The sequence below is a fragment of the Strigops habroptila genome, chromosome 1, assembly GCF_004027225.2.
Source record: "Strigops habroptila isolate Jane chromosome 1, bStrHab1.2.pri, whole genome shotgun sequence".
Classification (NCBI taxonomy): Eukaryota; Metazoa; Chordata; class Aves; order Psittaciformes; family Psittacidae; genus Strigops; species Strigops habroptila.
In genome coordinates, this window is record NC_044277.2 from 95,761,334 (window position 1) to 95,780,184 (window position 18,851).

The 18,851-nt window shown below is 42.5% G+C and overlaps 1 protein-coding gene across 5 annotated transcripts in view; it reads left to right on the forward strand.

Moving 5' to 3' along the window:
• The first annotated feature begins 2,957 nt into the window (after window positions 1-2,957).
• CTDP1 (CTD phosphatase subunit 1) overlaps window positions 2,958-18,851 on the forward strand; it is a 104,437-nt gene continuing 88,543 nt past the window's right edge. For 3 of the 5 annotated variants that reach the window (XR_003994640.1, XR_003994642.1, XM_030508282.1), the window contains exons 1-2: window positions 2,959-3,550; window positions 18,331-18,414. Coding sequence is in view for 3 of the 5 variants with exons in the window: in XM_030508282.1 (XP_030364142.1) it covers window positions 3,225-3,550; window positions 18,331-18,414 (410 nt within the window). In the remaining 2 variants the exon portion in view is untranslated. Of the gene's footprint in view, window positions 3,551-4,986; window positions 4,998-6,123; window positions 6,126-16,072; window positions 16,186-18,330; window positions 18,415-18,851 lie in introns of those variants that run through there. The other 2 variants (XM_030508456.1, XM_030508542.1) reach the window with 2 other exon arrangements.

Genomic DNA, 18,851 nt, shown 5'->3' on the forward strand with positions numbered 1-18,851 from the left:
TCACAAAATAGATTCTGTGGAAGAAGGGGCTGCAGAGGCTTTCTGAGATCAGCAGTACTGTAGAAGCTGCAGCACACCCTTGGTTTGTTCCAGAGGTGAAAGTTAACATATCAGGGTTGGTAAGGAGGTGTGACCTCTTCTTACTTCATCCCCTACTTGTAACATTGCCAATTCTAGCCCTATGTGGCCACACAGTGTCAGACTTCAGTCACTCAATGCTTACATGCATCAAACCTGACAGTAAGGGATCAAGTATTGCCTACCCTTATCCATCCAAGGAGTCTGGTAGGACAGATACAATGTTGAAATACATAAAAGATGTGTGTTAGGCCAGCTGTCAAGAAAATGGCAGGTGTTCAGAAAGCTGCACAACCTTAAATGTACATCTTTGGGTGAGGGGAATTAGCAGGCAAAAGGAAAGCAAAGTAACCATCAGTCTGAGACACTTGCAGGGCAAAGCCACATCATTTTCATGACATGGTTCTGCTCTGCTGCCAAGACTATCATCTCCACATACAATAAGGAGACATCCAGTACCAACAAATGCAGTTTATTTAACTGAGCTAATCTTCAAACACAGGGTGATATTACACTCAGGGAATCTGAAGAAAATCTGTAGTCTTTTCTGGTTCCCTTAAAGAGGTTATTCCCTCTGGCAGAAAAAATAAAATAAAAAATAAAATAAAATAAAATAAAATAAAATAAAATATTGTACAAACATGAAGCTGGTCCCTAGTGCTTCACGTTATGCTCGGAGTGCCCTGTCACTAGTTATCCACTCAGTAGCAGTTTGCCCAGGGGTCAATACTGGGGCCAATACTGTTTAACATTGTCATTAATGACCTCGATGATGGGGCAGAGTGTACATTCAGCAAGTTTGCAGGTGATACAAAGATGGAAGGAGGGCGTGACAGGTGAAATGGTTGTGCTGCCATCCAGAGGGACTTTGACAGCCTGGAGAAATGGGCAGAGAGGAACCTCATGAAGCTCAAGAACAGGAAACGCTAAGTCCTGCCCTGGGGAGGAACAACCCCAGGCACCAGGTCAGGCTGGGGAGGCAAGTGTCTGGAAAGGAGCTCTGCAGTAAAAGCACTGGAAACCGTGATGGACACCAAGCTCACCATGAGCCAGCAAATGCAACCTCTGCAGCAAAGGCGGACACAACATCCCATGACAACACTTGCCTTGGACAAGAACTCTGGAGCAGAATACCATTCTCCTAAGTAGCACCCAAATGCCTTCACCATGAAGCTGAACTACTCCCCCCATAGTTCCTTAGTCTCATCCATAACTTCCAACTTCTGTAGCAAATGAGTGGAGGACTATATATATAGTCGACAGCCTCCTTTATTATATAACCTTGAGGCTTCTCAAAAACTAGGTCACTTCAGTTCATTGTATGAGAAAAGGATCTAGAAAACATACATCATCATGCAATGTGTCATTATGCTTGTGTACATGGAGATGATAAAGGATGTATGGCAACTTTCATTCAAGAATTTCTTTATCTCTGTTAGTAACGGTTGCTGTCTCACAGCCAAACGTTGTCATGAAGTTCACAGCAATGAAGCCAAATTCCATAGTGGTTTTGTTTTAAGGTATCTCTAGTGACGTTAGGAGGAAAAACCTCAACACAACCTGTTGTTTAGACACTGCCTAAAGACTATGCGCTGTCAGGCTTCTCCCTGTCAAAATCCTGGCTGATAGCAAGACAGTCGAACACTCTCTGGAAAGGAGCTCCTGTGAAGCCCCTTGTGCCTGCTGCTTTGAGCTCCTTGGTCCAGACAAGTTAACTCCAGGACTGCCGATGAGGAACAAAGATTTGGCATACTTGCTACACAAGTACTAGAGACCCTAAGGTAGTTATCCATTCCCAGGGGTGTTTATAGCATTTCATCCCTCCTTGGCAAGCTGCACAAGGCTTGGTTCACCGCATGAGGCCTCCCTCCTTGGCATGGGGCTGAAGATAACTGTACTCTGTAATGTGGCTGTCGCCGGTAGGAGGCATGCCCATGGCCTCTTTTGACAGAGATGCGTGCACACCCTTACAAACACCTCAGACCTCAGCTCTGGCCAGCCCTGTGGAAATCATAGAATGGTTTGGGTTGGAAAGGACCTTAAGATCATCTAGTTCCAACCCCCCTGCCACGGTCAGTGACACCTCTCATTAAACCATGTCGCCCCATCCAACCTGGCCTTGAGCACTGCCAGGGATGGGGCTGCCACGGCTCCTCGGGGCAGCCTGTTCCAGTGCCTCACCACCCTCACAGTAAAGAACTTCTTCCTTATATCTAACCTGAACTTCCCCCGTTTAAGTTTAAACTCATTACCCCTTGTCCTATCGCTACAGTCCCTGATGAAGAGTCCCTCTCCAGCACCCTTGTAGGCCCCCTTCAGATACTGGAAGGCTTCTATGAGGTCTCCGCGTCGCCTTCTCCTCTCCAGGCTGAACAGCCCCAACTTTCTTAGCCCGTCTTCGTATATGGACATGAGCGAGGACGACCCGGTTAGGCTTTGCACGCGTAGGGGCTGGTGTGCTCGGAGCTGCCCGCCCCTGAGCTCAGGTCTCCCGACCACCCTCTGCGCCCCCTCCCTCTGCTCCCCGCGGTGCGACGTGGGGGAAGCGGCCGCTAGGCCAGGCAGGGGCGCTCCCGCTCTCCGCCCCCCACTCCTATCCAGAAGAAGAGCGGGCGGAGCAGCGGAGGTTAGCGCGGAGAGCAGCGGAGAGCACCACAGAGCTACCACAAGGCTCCGCAGGGGCCGCGACGCCGACCCGAGCCGTCCCGCCCGTGCTGGTCCGCGCCGCCACGTTTCCCGCTCCCCGGCCCGAGAGGGACAACTACAGCTCCCAGCGTGCCCCGCGCGGCCCGCCCCCCGGCCGGCCTCGCCCCTGCGCCGTGGTGCCTGCCGGGAGTCGTAGTTCTCGCTCGCGCGGATCCGGAAACGTGTTTGCGGTGTGGGCGGGACGCCCCTCCCCGTCCCCGCCGGGCGAGCTGGCTGCGCCTGTGCCTTTAAGCGCGGCCGGACGCCCGGTGCCGGCGCCTGCGCAGAGAGGCCGTGACCTCGCCGCCTGTCGGCGCCGCCGGTGACTATTGGGGCGCCCCTGTTTCCCCCCCCATACTCCCCTCCCCCCCCTCCGCGGCAGCGCCAAGCTCCGGCCCCACCGCCGGGGCAGCGGCAGCGGGTGTCGCCATAGCGACACCCCCCTCCCCTCGGCCGGAACGATGGAGGTGACGGCGGACAGGGGCGATGGGCCCTCTGTGGAGGGCTCCGCCGGGATGATCGCGGAGATCCGGGCGCCGGGCCCGCGGCCGCTGCGGCTGCTGGAGTGGAAGGTGTCGGTGGGGGCGGCGGTGCAGATCGGGTCGGTGCTGGCGCTATGCGCCCCGCTGCCGCCTGCCCCGCGTCCCGCCACCGCCGCCCCGCCGCCCGCCGCCAGTGGCGCCAGCACCCGGCCGCAGCGGGCCGGCCCCGAGCGCAAGCTGAAGGCGGAGCGGCCCGGCGTGGTGCGGGAGCTGTGCGTGCGGCCCGGACAGGTCATCGCGCCTGGGTGAGTGCGGGGCGGCGGCAGCGGCGGCAGGGGGGAAAAGCGGCCGGGCCGGGCGGTGGTGGCGGCGAGCAGAGTGGGGAGCCTGGCCCGGGACGCGGGTTTCGCGCTTCTGCTGAGGGGGCCGGTCCGTCAGGTCCGCTTTCCCTTCACGGCGCTAGTGTGGATCGTAAACCTGTGCCCTGCGCTGCTCTGTGTCTCGGCCATGTAACTGCTGGCAGGGAAAGCCTCTTCCTGGGAAGCTCTCCGTAGGGTAGCGTGCGGGAAGCAGGCTTGCGAGGAGGAGGATGCCGGGGAGGTGCGGGAGATCGTGCTCTAGTCCCTTGTTTCGGAGCCGAGTCATTCGCTGTGAGAGCTGAGCATCCCCTCCACGTGCTTCGGGGCTCCCTGAAAACTGCTCTTACTGCAGAACTATGGGGAAATGCTGTTTTAGGTTTGGCACTTCACTGTTAGGTTGATGCAAAACTTGGGTAGCAAAGGGATCATTTCTTGTTCGATAGGAGAAATTTTAATGGGAATTAACGCTGCAGCAAGACGTTTTTCAAATTACTAGAAGCCATACGTATACCATTGGCAGCCTAAATGCTTTTAATACTGTAGATGTAATGCGTAAGGCTGCACAAGTGTAAACAAGAAGGTGTAATTTGAACTTTCAGGACAGCAAGGGATTAAATAGGACAGATTTTCCATAGTTGAACAGTGGTTTTGTCTCGGTAAGACTGGATATTTGTCGACTTTTACATTCTTAAATGGCTAATAGATAGGGCCTTTCAGATTTCTAGATTAAATTGGACTAATAGCTTGCTACCCTGTACTTCAAGCAGATTGTTTCTCAACAGGAAACCATTGAAACACTCGACTTCCTCTGTTTTATGACAACAAGTTATTCTCTTTTATTGCAGTTCTCTTGATTTTTGGGTGGGTCCTGCCAGACCTAAACTTTCTTGGTTGGAAATCACCAGAATATACAAAACATCTGTGTATGGGGGTGCTCTCAAAGTTTTGGGAGGAAAAAAAAAATCTCAGTAATAGAAGGTGTTACAGAATAAATAAAAGCTGTGTTTTTCTTGCTACAGAGAACATTATTCTTTCTGAGATAAGACTGTGGCTTTCCTTTTGTGCTACATCAGCGTTCTGCTGTTGCATCTGGTGCAGCATGGCCAATCTTTTAATATCAGATTTAGAACAAAGGCACCATAAATGCTAGGTCAGACTAAAAACACAGATTAAAATTTTAAAATACCATATGCATGGTGAAATTAACCTCGATAGTGCTGAGCAGAAGGGGAGATAAAGTTCTGGTGTTGTCTTGTCATTATGTTAGCTAAGCACTTGGGAGGAAAACAAAACAAAATTTTAAATGGTAAATGTAAACAACTTAAAATATGCTGGGTATGATATAGCAGTGTTTTAGGTTTAGCTTTGCTTCGTGTAAACTTAGGACTTGAATGTGCAATTTTTATACAATGCTTTTATTGGATTTGTCTAGTCTTAATTCACGTGATTATAATTATCATGTCCTGGCTTTGAGACAATTAGAAAATAAATACTGTTCTTTTACGGTTGTTCTTGGCTTCTAAACCATTTGTGTGTTATACCACTAAAAGTTAGTTCATAAGTATTGACCAGTGCTGGATATTATTATGCTTCTGGAAATCAGACTTTTCAGTGTGCATTCTCTGTTGCACCCTGTAGTCGTGTTTACTGGGTGAATGTAAAAGTTCAAGCAAAGAGTTAGAAGCATGACCTAAGGGTAGCAGAGCTGGTCACTTAAAGGTTTGTTTTGTGTGTGTGTGAGAGCATGTAATCTCTTCCCTGTGGCTTCCCATTTTGTGGAATGGAAATAATAGCATTCCATAACTGATCAGCAATATTTAAATATATGTTAAGGTTGTGCAATATTAAAATACAGGTATGATTAAGATAGGTAACATTTCTGGAGATGCTGAATAAATTCCAGATTATTTTTTTTAATTCAAACTATCCAGAGTGGTAGGTGCCATTTGCTGCCTTTGAAAAAGTGGGTTGGTCAGTTTAGCTCCAGGTTCTCTATAAACCAAAGATACGTGCAAATATTTATCAGGCACTTAAACATTGTAGAAATACTGTTTCTATTCCAAATATATTTCTTTTTCATTAGAACTTGAGAACATAAGTTGATTAAATCTTTTTATTTGAGAATACGTAATGTGACTGGCTAAGGTGTGAATTTGGTCATTATTTCTGAAAATAATGACATGTTTTAGCACCAGTCTTCCCCTTTTAAGAAGAATTTCGAACTTTTGGTTGTTTCTGTTTTATATCAGGCACAAAATGAAAGCTACATTACATGAAATTAATTTTCCACATACATAGCACTTAATTTTTTTTGTAGATTGATTACCCACTTTTTGGCACTGACAGTGGTGTAAACTGTCCGCAGGGGAGAGGGTGGAAGTGGGGTGGGGGTGACAGCCCAAGGCAGGCAGGAGGTGGTTTTTGCTTAGAGTAGCAGAGGTAGGCTTGCATCAAATGTCAAAACTTTCGTTCGAGAGAGGGAGGTGTTTGACACTGTAAATAGCAGGGATGACAGTAAGCAGTTAATGAAAGGTCTTTGATGTTAATTAAGCGTAATTTCTATGGGTGGCAGAAGCAACAAGCATCAAAAACTGCCGCACTGCTCTGTGTATTCTTAATGTCAGTTAACTATCAAGGTTAATCACTCTGAAGCTGCTACAGGTATGTCAGGATTCTGGGTTGGGTCAGTATTTTATTTTAGGTGAATATTCACATAAGCATTTCTAATATGAAACAATTGTCCCCTTTCTGGCCGTACTGATGGGATACACTACTGAAAATCTTTTTTTGTTGTTGTTCACATTAGTAAAGTCTTCCAAAATACTTATTACCTGTACATTTAAACTGAGTAACTTTCTATCTTATTATATAGTTTTAATAGTTAAAACTTGCATTCTTGTACCGAACATAAAGTATATGAGTGTTGTAATAAAAATCTTGTTTAAACGCATCTGATTTCTAATGAAGCAAAACTTGTATTTTCTCTTTTTGTGGAAGATATCAGGAAAAGGGTAGGAATGTGTTTTCTGAAAGTGTAGAGTTTTGTGTCGTTTGTTGTTGGCGTTTTTTTTTTAATCAAAAACTTGATTAGATAACCAAAGGAAGATATATATTTTAAGATATATAATGCTGCAGAAACTCAGGGCCTAGTTTACCACCCAAGATGAAGACATTTAACCCTGGACCTCAATACTTTTCATCTTACAGTCTTCAAGAGGAAGAAAATGCCGATGAATTACAGTTTATTTTGAAGTGATGACACTTGTAATAAATTACAGGAAAAACAATTTGCTGTTTCAGTTGGACACAAATGTTTTCATAATATCCTGTCAAATATTTAATGAGCCTAATAGAGTCTTAAAAAAAAAAAAAAAAAACAAAACAAACAAAACCCCAACAAAAAACCTCATTGCCAAACACTGAGGATTGTTGAATAACAAATAACAATCACAGCTTAATACATCTCTCTTCTTTTAACTCTTAGATCCATTCAGTTATTTTTTTTCATCTTCTAGTAAGTTTGGTATGCATCTTTCCAACCTGTTTTCTGTGTACCCTCTCCTGAGGTACTACGGAAGCGTGCTTTTTAATGGGTCTGTCTTGTGTTCAGTCGAATTTGATAATGAAAAAGAACCAAGTTATAAATGAGGGGTTTCTGTCCTTCATTGCTTTCTTTTTCTCCTTTATTTCTTTGGCACCTAACAAGTTGGGGGCTCACACTATAGCTAATAGCACTGAATGGTAGCATACAAAGTCTCTTTTCTATTGACCAGACCATCTGTTTTCACAAAACTTGTAGGAACTTCCTTACCTAAGAGAATCAATTTGCTCAGTCAAGTTTGGTTGGAAATGGGCATCAGGCTTGGAAGTTACCAGTTGTATGGCTGTAGCAGCCTTGTGTCTGCAGTTCTTTTGGTGTGGCTTCCTTAGGCCATGGCTTCTTGATCTCTTCAGGCTAGTGTGAGAGTTGGCTGGAAGAGATGCTCATGCTTCTGTGTGCCTCTAGCTTGCGTTAAGTTGGGTGTTGGAAATCATGTAGCTAAAGATGCCTTAGTCTCTGTCTTCTTCCTACTTCCCCTGGAAAAGTTTGAGATATGAAGAGAGAGAGAGAAGACTTTTGCTTTGAATTGTCTTAGAAATTTTAATCTTAACCTAAGAGTTTTATTTTTTTTTTCCTTTGAGAAGTCTTAGTAGTACAACTTGCATGCCTGCCTGGACCTTTCCAATTTGATGACTGCGTGTTTAGTGTTAACTCAAGGGCTGACCCTAGCAGGGATCCCAGCCATTCAGATATTCTAAGTCAGTTTTACCCAGTGGAAGACTCCCCTTAGGTAATTTGATAACCCACATTTGAACTCACTAAATAAAAATGAATATAGGGTGATGGTATTGCAAATTCTTAAATATTACTAGAAGTATATTAAAATATTTTCAGTTGGGACTTTCTTGCCTGAAGGCTCAGTAAAGAGTTACCAGCCTTTCATTTTGGGATCTCTTTTTGGGAACAGTAATAGATAATGCATTGCAAGTTGTCACTTATAAAATATTCTTATGAATATCTGTTTTGTGTAATTAAGGATTAATCCAGCACAGGTGGATAGGTGAATTTGCAGCAGCTTCCTTTTTAAGTGTATAGGGAGCATAACGTGACTTTCTGGAAAGCAGGTAGTATTGTTTTACAGGTTACAGTTCAAGGATCTTGATTAAACATTTTGTCTAGGTTTTGTTTTGCCAAAGCTAGACCTATGGAATTGGAAATCTCACCCTTAGACTGTAGAGGAAGGATAGATCCTGTCACTAACAGGAGGGACTTGTCTATCTTTGAAAGACTTTGGAAGACAGAAAAAGTGTTCCCTTTTTTGGTGTGGACAGGAAAGTGCTTCCATATATAATATGTACTGTGAAACTTGGGTGAGAATTTCTCATCATGTTTTATAGAATCACAGCATAGTTAGGGTTGGAAAGGACCTTAAGATCATCTAGTTCCAACCCCCCTGCCATGGGCTGGGACACCTCGCACTAGACCGTGTCGCCAGCGCTCAACAAATATGTGTTTTCCTTCAGAATCTATATCCCTACTTCTAATGAAGAGGTGATGCTTGTCTGAAAGGATGAGCTATTGTTTCCAGTCAGTAGAAACTACTTCTGTTGCCTTCAGATGAACCTGTTGAAAAGGTATTAGCCAGAGCAAAATACATACGCCGTTTGTCAGAGCACACTGTATCTTTTCTGAAACACTGGTCCTGGTAAAAAAAAAAAAAAAATGGCCAATATCAAAACTCGTTTTCAAAACAAAAGGCAAAGGTTTTGCTCTCTTTCCAGTGCAATGGGAAGGGAATTTTTCTTTAGTCATCTGATGGGACCGAAATTATTTCGATTTAGGGTAACTGGGCTGATGCTGGGTGATTTATACGAGATAGCATTAATCAGAACCACCTAGATCCAGATGGACTCTTTTACTTTGTGTGTTCCTGTATAAAAGATGGCAGTATACCACATAGGTTACGTCTTACAAACACATCCATTTTTTATTAGAATATCCTTTTTTAAGGGAAAGCATGGGATACACTAATAATAAAAAAAAATTGCTTTTCTACATTTTTTATTTTTTTTTTTTTTTAGAAAAACTGTAGAATAAGGCAGTGATTTAGACATTTAAACTGAATAGTGCCCGTATGTTTCTATTGTGCTTCCTAGTTTAAAAATTACATGTGAACTGCATAAATCCCCATTCACAGGAGAGAAGGTGGGTGAGCAGTTCTAGCCGAGGCAGGCATCGCTAAACAAGAAGGGAGCTTAATTAGCTTTCCAGGTAACTTCACAGCTATTTATAATACTTCCTGTTTATATGCTGAGCATATAAAGCATTCTAATCTGTTGTGCTTTGGTTTTGGAGTATGTTTCTGGGCTCACATGATGCTGTAAGGTGTCCTGACAGTGTGTGATGTCAGGTGGCTGTTGCCAAATGTGGCGCTGCTGTTTCCTGGTTTGAATGCTGCTGCGTAACGTATGACAGTCATATTCCTAAGTGCTTTTAAGAGTGTTAAGAGTTATTGTATTTTCCTGTGTGTGTTCATTGGCTTAGCAGCCAGTCCCAGAGGAAAATGCATACATTAGGTAGTGTCAAGGTAAGTTTACTACAATAGCCAAAAGGAAAAGGAGGCGAGGAAGCTGTTAGACTTGATGATTCTCAGCAGTAACAGACAAAGGGACCACGATTGCTGAAGTATCTTGTTCTAATGGAGAACATGATGAAATATTTGGAGAAGGAGTAATGTTCTCTGTTAATAGATGCAGCTTTCTAAGGCAGAGGAGGAAAGGTCACAGGATCCTCCCAGATTTCTTATGCACAGTAGGAAGCAAAAACCATCTATACAGTTTTCCTGCTAGCTCTGTGTGTCTGTCAAACTGTCTCTTTCTTAGTCATCTTTCTCTCCTTTGGTGTTCCGGTTGTTTGGTGTTCATCTATAGCTGTTTTTCTAGATGTGGGCCTGCAGGTGCAGAAAGCAAATCAAATCTATTCAGGTAATCACAGGTGATCTTGGCTGGGAGTAGGAGGAATGCAGTGGTAAATTAGTCTGAGATAAGAGGAAATTATGTGCCTTTACCTGAAGGAGAAGTGGGAGATTTGAGAAGGTATACACCTGAAAAGGACAAAAAGGAGTCAGAAATGGGATTAGTTCAAGACTGTTGTCATCTGGCTTTGCAGCACTTCAGCTGTGACTACTGTTCTTTAGTAGCTGATGTGAAAGTTGAAGTGTGGTTTTGGAAAACTACAGTTTTATGTTAATTGTTGTTCTGTCAATTAGAAGGATGTACAGTCACCTCTCTGCCACTTCATCTTTTGGATAAATGCCAATTAGGTTGGCAGTGTTCATCATACGTACATATATTTATTCCATGTATAGATTTGGATGACTTGGATTTTTGATCCTGCTGTCAGATGGATATTACTGAACTAATGAGCTCGTCTTGAAGTACGTGTGCTGAAAAGCTACACTTAGTGGTTTAGAAAATTAATCCTGGGATAACAGAAGCTTCGTAAAAATGTTTCGTTTGAAAGCAGCAAGTAGATTTTTCTTAGGAGCTGTACCATGCCTCATTCTTCCCTTGCCAGCTTGCTTTTTTTTTTTTTTTTTTGTTTGAGTGGCTTCCTTTTCTTTTTAAACCCGTATCACTTATTGCTTTTGCCCTGTGATACTTATGCAAGCAGGTGCTGATGGCAGTAGATTCATGAAATACTCAGAGAGGGGAAATCATAAAAAATGAAACACTTTCTTTAGTGTAACAATGAAAATCCTGAGTATTTATATTAAAACCACAGGTATGGTTTTTAAATTTGGACACGTTCGTAAAGCTTCTATGTTTTAACTATTTCAGAACATCTTTTATACCCTGCATAATTCTTAGTTTTCTAGGATATGTGGTAGAAGGAAGCTGGTGATGATGTATTATGTTTCTAGCTGTAACTGGCATTAATCTATCCTCAGGCATTACAGTTGCTGTGATGCTTGTGTGTAGAATTTGCAAATAGCCCTTAGAGATGCTGTCAGCAGTTTGAAGTCCCATGGGACTTTTCCAGTCATGTTTCTATACTTAGTGTAAAGTTCTGATGTTAAGCGTAGTCAAGGAGTCAACGGACATGCGTTCACTTTGATTTTACTTTTACTGCTTCAAGTGATAGTCGTCTCTTCAGTTAAGAATATGCAACCCATGTATGAACACAAAAGTTATTTTCCAATCTTTCTGGCATTAAGCTGTTAGATGCAGTTTCTGAGTTCTCAGAGTTGTGCTGCAAGTATTTGGGAAGTGCTGTGTGACTGCTAACGCTGCGGTGGAAGAGGGCTGGGAATAGAAATGCAAATGCATGAAATGGTAATGTTAATAGTTGACAATAATGATAGGGGGGGTCTAACTGCAGAACTGTTTGCTGCTTCAGTGAATTCCTGAGATGTGACAGCCTATTCTGTTACTGTTAGAAGTACCACTTAATACTAAACAAGTTAGAAAGATGTGAGCTCTTAGCTCTGTACTTCTGAATTAATTCTGTATGAATGTCATTGTTTCGAGGGCGTTTTATGCAAAGGTATGGAGAACTGGGTTTGGGATTTTTTTTTGGTTGGTTTTTTTGTTTGTTTTTTGTTTTTTAAAGTACTGTTTGAGTTCTCCCAAATAAAAGATTTTAGCTAAAAAATGTTCTAACTAAACTAAACTATTCCGAATAATAGTTGAAAGACTTACTGGATATTATGCAAAGGGCGCTCCAAAGCCTCTTATGGTTTGTTGATTTTGGTTTTCTGGTTTTTGGGAGGTTTTTTTGTACCTTTTTATTTTACATTATTAACTTCTAACATGTAAGAAGTTATCCATAGATGTGTGCATGGAGGGTCTGAAAGGGTTACCTCCTTCCTTGTAATGCCAAACTCCTTTTCCAGGAAAAAAGGAGATGCTTCTAAAAGACTTGCAAATCATGGAAGTAGACTTACTTCATGCTTAAGATGTCTTTTGGATTATAAATAAGATCCAGAAACTCTGGGCCTAAGTTTTTCTTGGCATTCATGACCTATGTCTAAACCTGAATAGGTATCTTGCCTGGAAAGTAGAAGAAAAATGACTTTTCAGTTTTTCTGTTCTAAAGTATTTTGAAGTTCAAACACATTTTAACTCATAGTTATGAACGGTTTGTGCTTAACAGGGGAAAAAAAATAAATCAATCTCAAGGCCCATGATTTCCACATTAGCCTTGGAGAGATGCCTTAAAGTGTGAACTATGCTTTCTACGAGCTACTGCTCACAGCAGTTGTTATACGGTTGTTGTAATTATGGATGTATCTTTACCCCGATGCCCTCATCATGCTAGGATACATACGGCGTGAGGGTTTAGGGGTTTTTGTTTAATTTCAAGGGGGAATGGGGGGTGTGGTGGTTTCAGAGTAGCTTGCTTGGTTGTGTAAGGCCTTTGGGGCTCCACGTATTTGAAATACAGCCTTCTCTGCTTGCTTGTCCTTGAGTGTAAATCAAGTGGCTTCTACAAAGAACTGAGGAGACAAGTTTCTTGCAGCATCTGGAAGAGGCTATAGGCCTTGTGTTGCCAGTAGGAGCAAGGGCCATGTGTACTTGTCATCCTTGGTATTTTTAATACATTATTCAAGGACTCTGCTGCTTCAGAGATAGTGATGAGGGTTAAATAAATAAATACAACAGTTAAATATCTAAGGAATTACTTACACATGCATGGCAATTTCAAGGTGATTAAGGCTTTGAAAAATTCTTGTAACAGACTGGAGTCATATGTAACAGAGGCTGTGGTTTGGTGTAAGTTGGGCTTGAGGGCTCTTTCTAGTGGTTCTAAATGCTGCAGTCACATACCACAAAATGTTGTTCTAGTATAAGCTAACAAATATGTCAGCGTTTCACAAATTTGAGTAAGTGAAATTGTAAGCTGTAAGTTGAATCAAACTTTATCTGTCTGCCATTCTAGTCTCATGACAGCTAAATGATTGTGTACTTAGTTTGTTCTCGATCAGTTGGTTGATTCAATAATAGTTGATGTTAATAACCATTGATGTGAGATGTGTTCATTTGGTAATTTTACCCCTTGACAATTTGCCAGTAACATTCCCTTGAGCATGCTGCAGAACCTGGGAGGGTGTTTGTTTACCTGTATGCCAGAATCTCATTTTGCTGCATTAGTACAGTTTCATATCTTCTAATGCTAATTGCAAGGTCATATGGCATCAGATTGAGGACAGTGGCTTTAAGTGACCACAGTAACAACTTGGGGTATCTGACATCTGTCTTTATCCCTAACTGATCTGAGGAAATGCAGCAATCTCTTCAATTTTGACAGATACCTGTGAGACGCAATTGAGTGCAGGGCAGTAGCTTTGTCTTGCAACTTTTGTCTATTTTCTCATTCACACATTTGGAAAATTGCACTGTATTTTCTATGCCAGTGCTTGCTGGCAGCAGCAGTGCAGCTGCTTTGATTCTAAACCCAGCAGCAGACCTGGATAGAGCTGGTCAGTTCTTTACCTCCCAGGGTACTGAAACAGTCCTTTTTGGAAGTGCCGAAGGAGCAGGTTGGGCTTTCAGAGGAAACACTGGAGGGGGTGGGGAGCAATCTGTTGCCTTTCCTTGGGTGCAAGCCATTGGAGCAGTTGCCTCTGGAAGTGGAACCAAGCTGTAACAGAAGGCCATGGCTAATATACACTCATTAGACTAGTTCTGAATAACAGAGATAACCTGTTACCATGTTATGCTGGGTACCCTTAAGGTACAGTTCTTTGTAGTTTTCTTCAGGAAAGCTGTCTCATGGCCATTGTACTTGTGTGCTGCATCTGGACAATCCCTCACCCCTCCTCCCCCCAACCATGATAAACTAGCTTAAGAAGTTCTTGTTTCTGTAACTCCTGCACTTGTTGCTGTCATTCTTTGTTGCAGGAAGTGTTGGATCATGCTGGGGTGGGGAACCAAAACCCAAACAAACAAAACCACATAAAACCTGTAGAGGATTGCTTTTTGTTTGCAGCAGGTTCTCTTCAGTGATCTCGTTAACTGGTTGCTACAACTGAAGAGTAGCAAATTGTAGCATAGATAGGAGAGCTTTCTGCTGGCTTTCCCACTGTAATTAACCTACCAGGAACCACACCATGGCTGTGCTTGATACAAAGTTCTTGCGTTTGGAGTCAGCACTAATGACCAGGCCTTCGAATTAGCACAGGCATTGACTTCCTCTGTTAATAAAAGCAAAATGCCTGTATTGGATTTCATGAAAGCTTTCCCATTTTATTTTCTTTCCCATGCTGCTGATTGAAAGCAGATATTGTTAAAAGACTTGTTTTAGAAACAGTCAAACTGTGGAAGTGCTGGGAGAACAGCAAAGGGCTTATGGTTGTCTGCATCCTGAGGCCATTATTAAATGTCTGTCCCTATCCATGATCACTGCAACAAAATCGTTGCACCTAGTGTCTCTGTTTCTTATTTACAAGCACATCTGGAAAGAATGTGTGTAAGATCCTACAGTGGGTTTATTTATGTGTTCAAGTTTCACTTAAACCCCGATGTATTTTGTTACTTAAAAGAAACCGTGTGAGCAGTTTGCTGTCCTGCTGCAGTCCTTTGGCTATCAGGGTGGGTACTGGAAGGATCTATTCCTTCCACAGGTACCCCGCAAAAAACGCATGCCTTATACAGCCCAGTGGCTCTTCCCCAGTGCCTGGCTTACTTGCCCTGTTGTGGCAGTTTGTAAAACTGGAAAAAGAATTTGCATCTCTTGTGACAGTTCCTTGGAATGTTATTGTTGAAGTAGCTGCTGAGCTCTGCTTATCACCAAGTGGGTGCTGGAGAAGTCTACCGAGAAAGAGAAATGCTGTTAATGCTGCCAGCGGTAGAATGTATTGTAATTCTTCAGATTTGGGGGGATCTGTTTCTTCTCTCCAGAAATGGGAGCAGGGAGTGGCTCTGTTCTTTAAGCGGGCTTCACTCATGACCCAGAGAACAAGCAGAAGCCTGAACCCCTATTTGTATATGCAGCCATTTAAAGATAGACATGCACACTCTGATTCAGCTTGCTCTTGTCTGGTAATTGTCTTGGATCTTGGCCATTATATTTTGAAAATCCCTTACTCCAACAGCAAAAGGAGTGTTTCCAGGTCTGAAATTCACAAAAGTAATTTTACTTGATTTCCATGCTTGTTCTTCCAAGGTATATTTCTTTTTAGTAATTGAAGCATATGTACCACAACTTAAGTGAGTAAAACATTAGAGCATGCTTAAGCCTTAGTAGAGTTCAGGCCTTCTTTCTGGAGCATCAAGTGGTATGTGGGTTGTTTGGGCTTTTCCCTCTGAGAAGTCTGCTTAAGCTCCTGAGAGTTGAACTTGAAACTTGACCAACTTGGTTGTACAGTGATCAGAAATTTGACAGTGCTCTGGAGGTCTTCCTCTGCCCTTTGGGTTAAACATCAGTATAGAGAATGGTGTGACAAACGGCTTGGTATGCTGTATTTTTTACCTCCAGCAAGCATAAAATGGGTGTTCTGGTCATATTTAAATGTGCAGGGACAGAACTGATATTTAGTGGTGCTGTTTGGCATGCGATAAGGTATAGGGGTGCTGTTCAGAAACAATTTAGAACTCTAGTTCTCTTATAAGGATGTCTTCTCTATTGAAATCAGAAGGATGAGATGATGTGTACCTATGCATGAATGGAAACTCTTGCATGTCCTAATTTGAATCATACCTCAGCCCAGGAGTATACCAGCTCTTCCTATTGCATTCCTGAAGTGTGAGATTAACCTTGAATGCAAAGTCGAGAATGCCTGAAGATATTTTGGCTTCTAAACTGGCATCAAAAGGCTTTTTACCCCAGTTTAATTAGTTTTCAATAGTTCAGGAAAAAACTCGGTCACTGTAAACTTTTACACACATTTCTGTAACTAATAATGTGAGATTTTTTTTGCCTTTTAGGTATCTGTAATTTCGGTTTCATACGCTGAGCACAGGTTGAAGATGAGCAGTTCTGACATGGTCCTTAGCATGAGTTGGTAGCCTAAAAAGAAGGAGCTTAGTGCTGAACCAAGGTAAAAGACAGCAAGGCAGACATATTGTCAAAGGGAGGGGCGAGAAGAAAAGTCAAATGAAATGATGCAAATGTGGGGGAGTGAGAGGAGAACTAAATAATCAAACAATGAAGTGCCAATAACGAAGGGCCCCAAAACCAGCTTGTCTCTTGTGCAGTTCCTGTACAACACCGAGACTAATGATTTATTATTTGTTTTCTGTGAAACATACTGTGCTTAAAAAAAGGAGATCCAAAATGTTTACACAGAAAGGTGTAATTTCCAATCAGATGATGGCTGCTAGTGAGAAGAGAATAGATCTGTGCTTTTGCAAGTTGCAGTACTGGTAGTATGATGGCTTGTGAAGACTTTTCTTTAAATAAACCTGACTTGAATCTAGTTTTTATTTTCAAAGAGGGAAAAATCCTCATCATGTGTATCAACTGCAGTTTTGTTAGTAGAGTTATCATCTTCTGGTCAGAGAAACGGGTGACACACTCGAATTAAGCAGATGCAGTGACATTTGGAAAGTGGATTTCCTTTTGGAATTCCCAAATGCTTAATAGCCAAATATACAAATGGGAGATTTGAGCATGCAAAGCAGTTTACCTCCTGATGCTCTCTGCTTATTGCAGTACAGATTTGAAGCCAAAAAGAAAACACTCCAACCATGTTATGAAAGAGCTTGGGTTTTGTTTGGGGTTTTTTTGTTGGTTTTTTTGTTTGTTTGTTGGGTTTTTTTGGGGGTTTTTTTGGTTGTTTTTTTTTTTTAATTTAGCTGCTTGGATTTTTATTTTTCTAAAGTATTAGAGAGATGCTGCGGCTCATGGTCACAGAGTTGAGGAAATTTTGTATTATTTTGGAATTTAGGAATATATTCAGAAATTTTGGAAATTGTAGCCAAACTATAGCTACTTATTAGGCATTTAAAAAAGGGGGGGGGCTTAGTTGGGAAGATTGATTCCTTCAAGAAGAAAATTAGAAAACTTCAGTTGGATCATTCAACTGAAAAGCAAACTTTGTTTTCTAAGCAGTTTTCAGAAGTAAATGTCATGCTTACCTGCATTTCAAGCTCTAATTTCTGGTTTGTTTTGGCCGTTGTGTAGAAAAAAGAATAAAATATCCTTTTGCATGTCTTAATTTTAAAATAACTGACAGTCCAAGGCTTAAGGATCAGAAATTAAAATACTTTCGTGAGAAGACTGAAGCAATATATATTTATGCCATGACACAAGAAAGTAATAAACTAAGATGAAATCAGTATAGATCTTGTCCCCCGCTACTTGGCACTGGTGAGGCCATACCTCGGATACTGTGTGGGCCCCTAACTACAAGAAAGACATTGAGGTGCTGGTGTGTGTCCAAAGAAGGGCCACAAAGCTGGTGAAGGGTCTGGACAATAAGTCTCATGAGGGAACTGGGGTTGTTTAGTTTGGAGAAGAGAAGGCTCAGGGTGACCGTATTGCTCTCAACAGCTACCTGAAGGGAGGTTGTAGTGAGGTGGGGGTTGGTCTCTTCTCCCAAGTAACAAGCAATAGGACAAGAGGTAACACCCTCAAGCTACACCAGGGAAGGTTTAGGTTGGATATTAGGAAAAATTTCTTCATTGAAAGGGTTGCCAAGCACTGGAACAGGTTGCCCGGGGAAGTGCTGGAGTCACCATCCCTAGAGGTATTTAAAAGGCACGTAGATGTGGTGGTTAGGGACATAGTTTAGTGGTGGACTTGGTAGTGTTAAGTTTGCAGTTGGACTTGGTGATCTAAAAGGTCTTTTCCAACCTAAATGATTCTATGAATCTAAAGATTCCATATTTGATTTACATTACTGTGTAGCTCAGTAGCATATTAATGGGGAGTTGTATCTAATTGAATGTAAGCTGTTTCTTGACAGGGCTTGTTTTGTTAATATATTGAATTTCTTTGCTAAACTAAGGTTAGAATACATCACTGACATTGATGTATGTTTCAGTGACTTCTAAAGGTGTGAAATTGAATAATTTGAATACTTAGTGTCTTTTTCCCAATGTTGGAGAAAAAGCATGTATCTGACGGGACTGGCACTCAAATCATAACCAGAAGTTATTCTTTGAACTCTTTCAATCTGTAATCATTATTCTGAGTGTCTGAAATCAACCTGCAATAAGTGTATTGCCTACATCTTTTTCAGAGGTGTCTTGGTGAGACTGGAAGGATGCAGCCATCCTGTTGTTATGAAAGGCTTGTGTGCAGAATGTGGCCAGGACCTGACTCAGTAAGTATTTTCAACTCTTTCTTTGACAGCTTCTCCTGGCTTGTGATTAGGGATCCAAGCTCTTCCTTCTCTAATTTCATAGAATCATAGAATGTTTGGGTTAGAAGGGACCTTAAAGCCCATCCAGTTCCAATCCCCTGCCATGGGCAGGGACACCTTCCACTAGAGCAGGTTGCTCAAAGCCCCATCCAACCTGGCTTTGAACACTGCCAGGGATGGGGCAGCCACAGCTTCTCTGGGCAACCTCACCAGAAGTGCCAGTGCCTCAGCACCCTCACAGGGAAGAACTTCTTCCTAATATCTAACCTAAATCTCCACTCTTTTGGTTTAAAGCCATTCCCCCTTGTCCTTTCCCTACATACCCTTGCAAAAAGTCCCTCTCCAGGTTTCTTGTAGGCCCCCTTTAGTTACTGGAAGGCTGCTATAAGGCTGCTGTG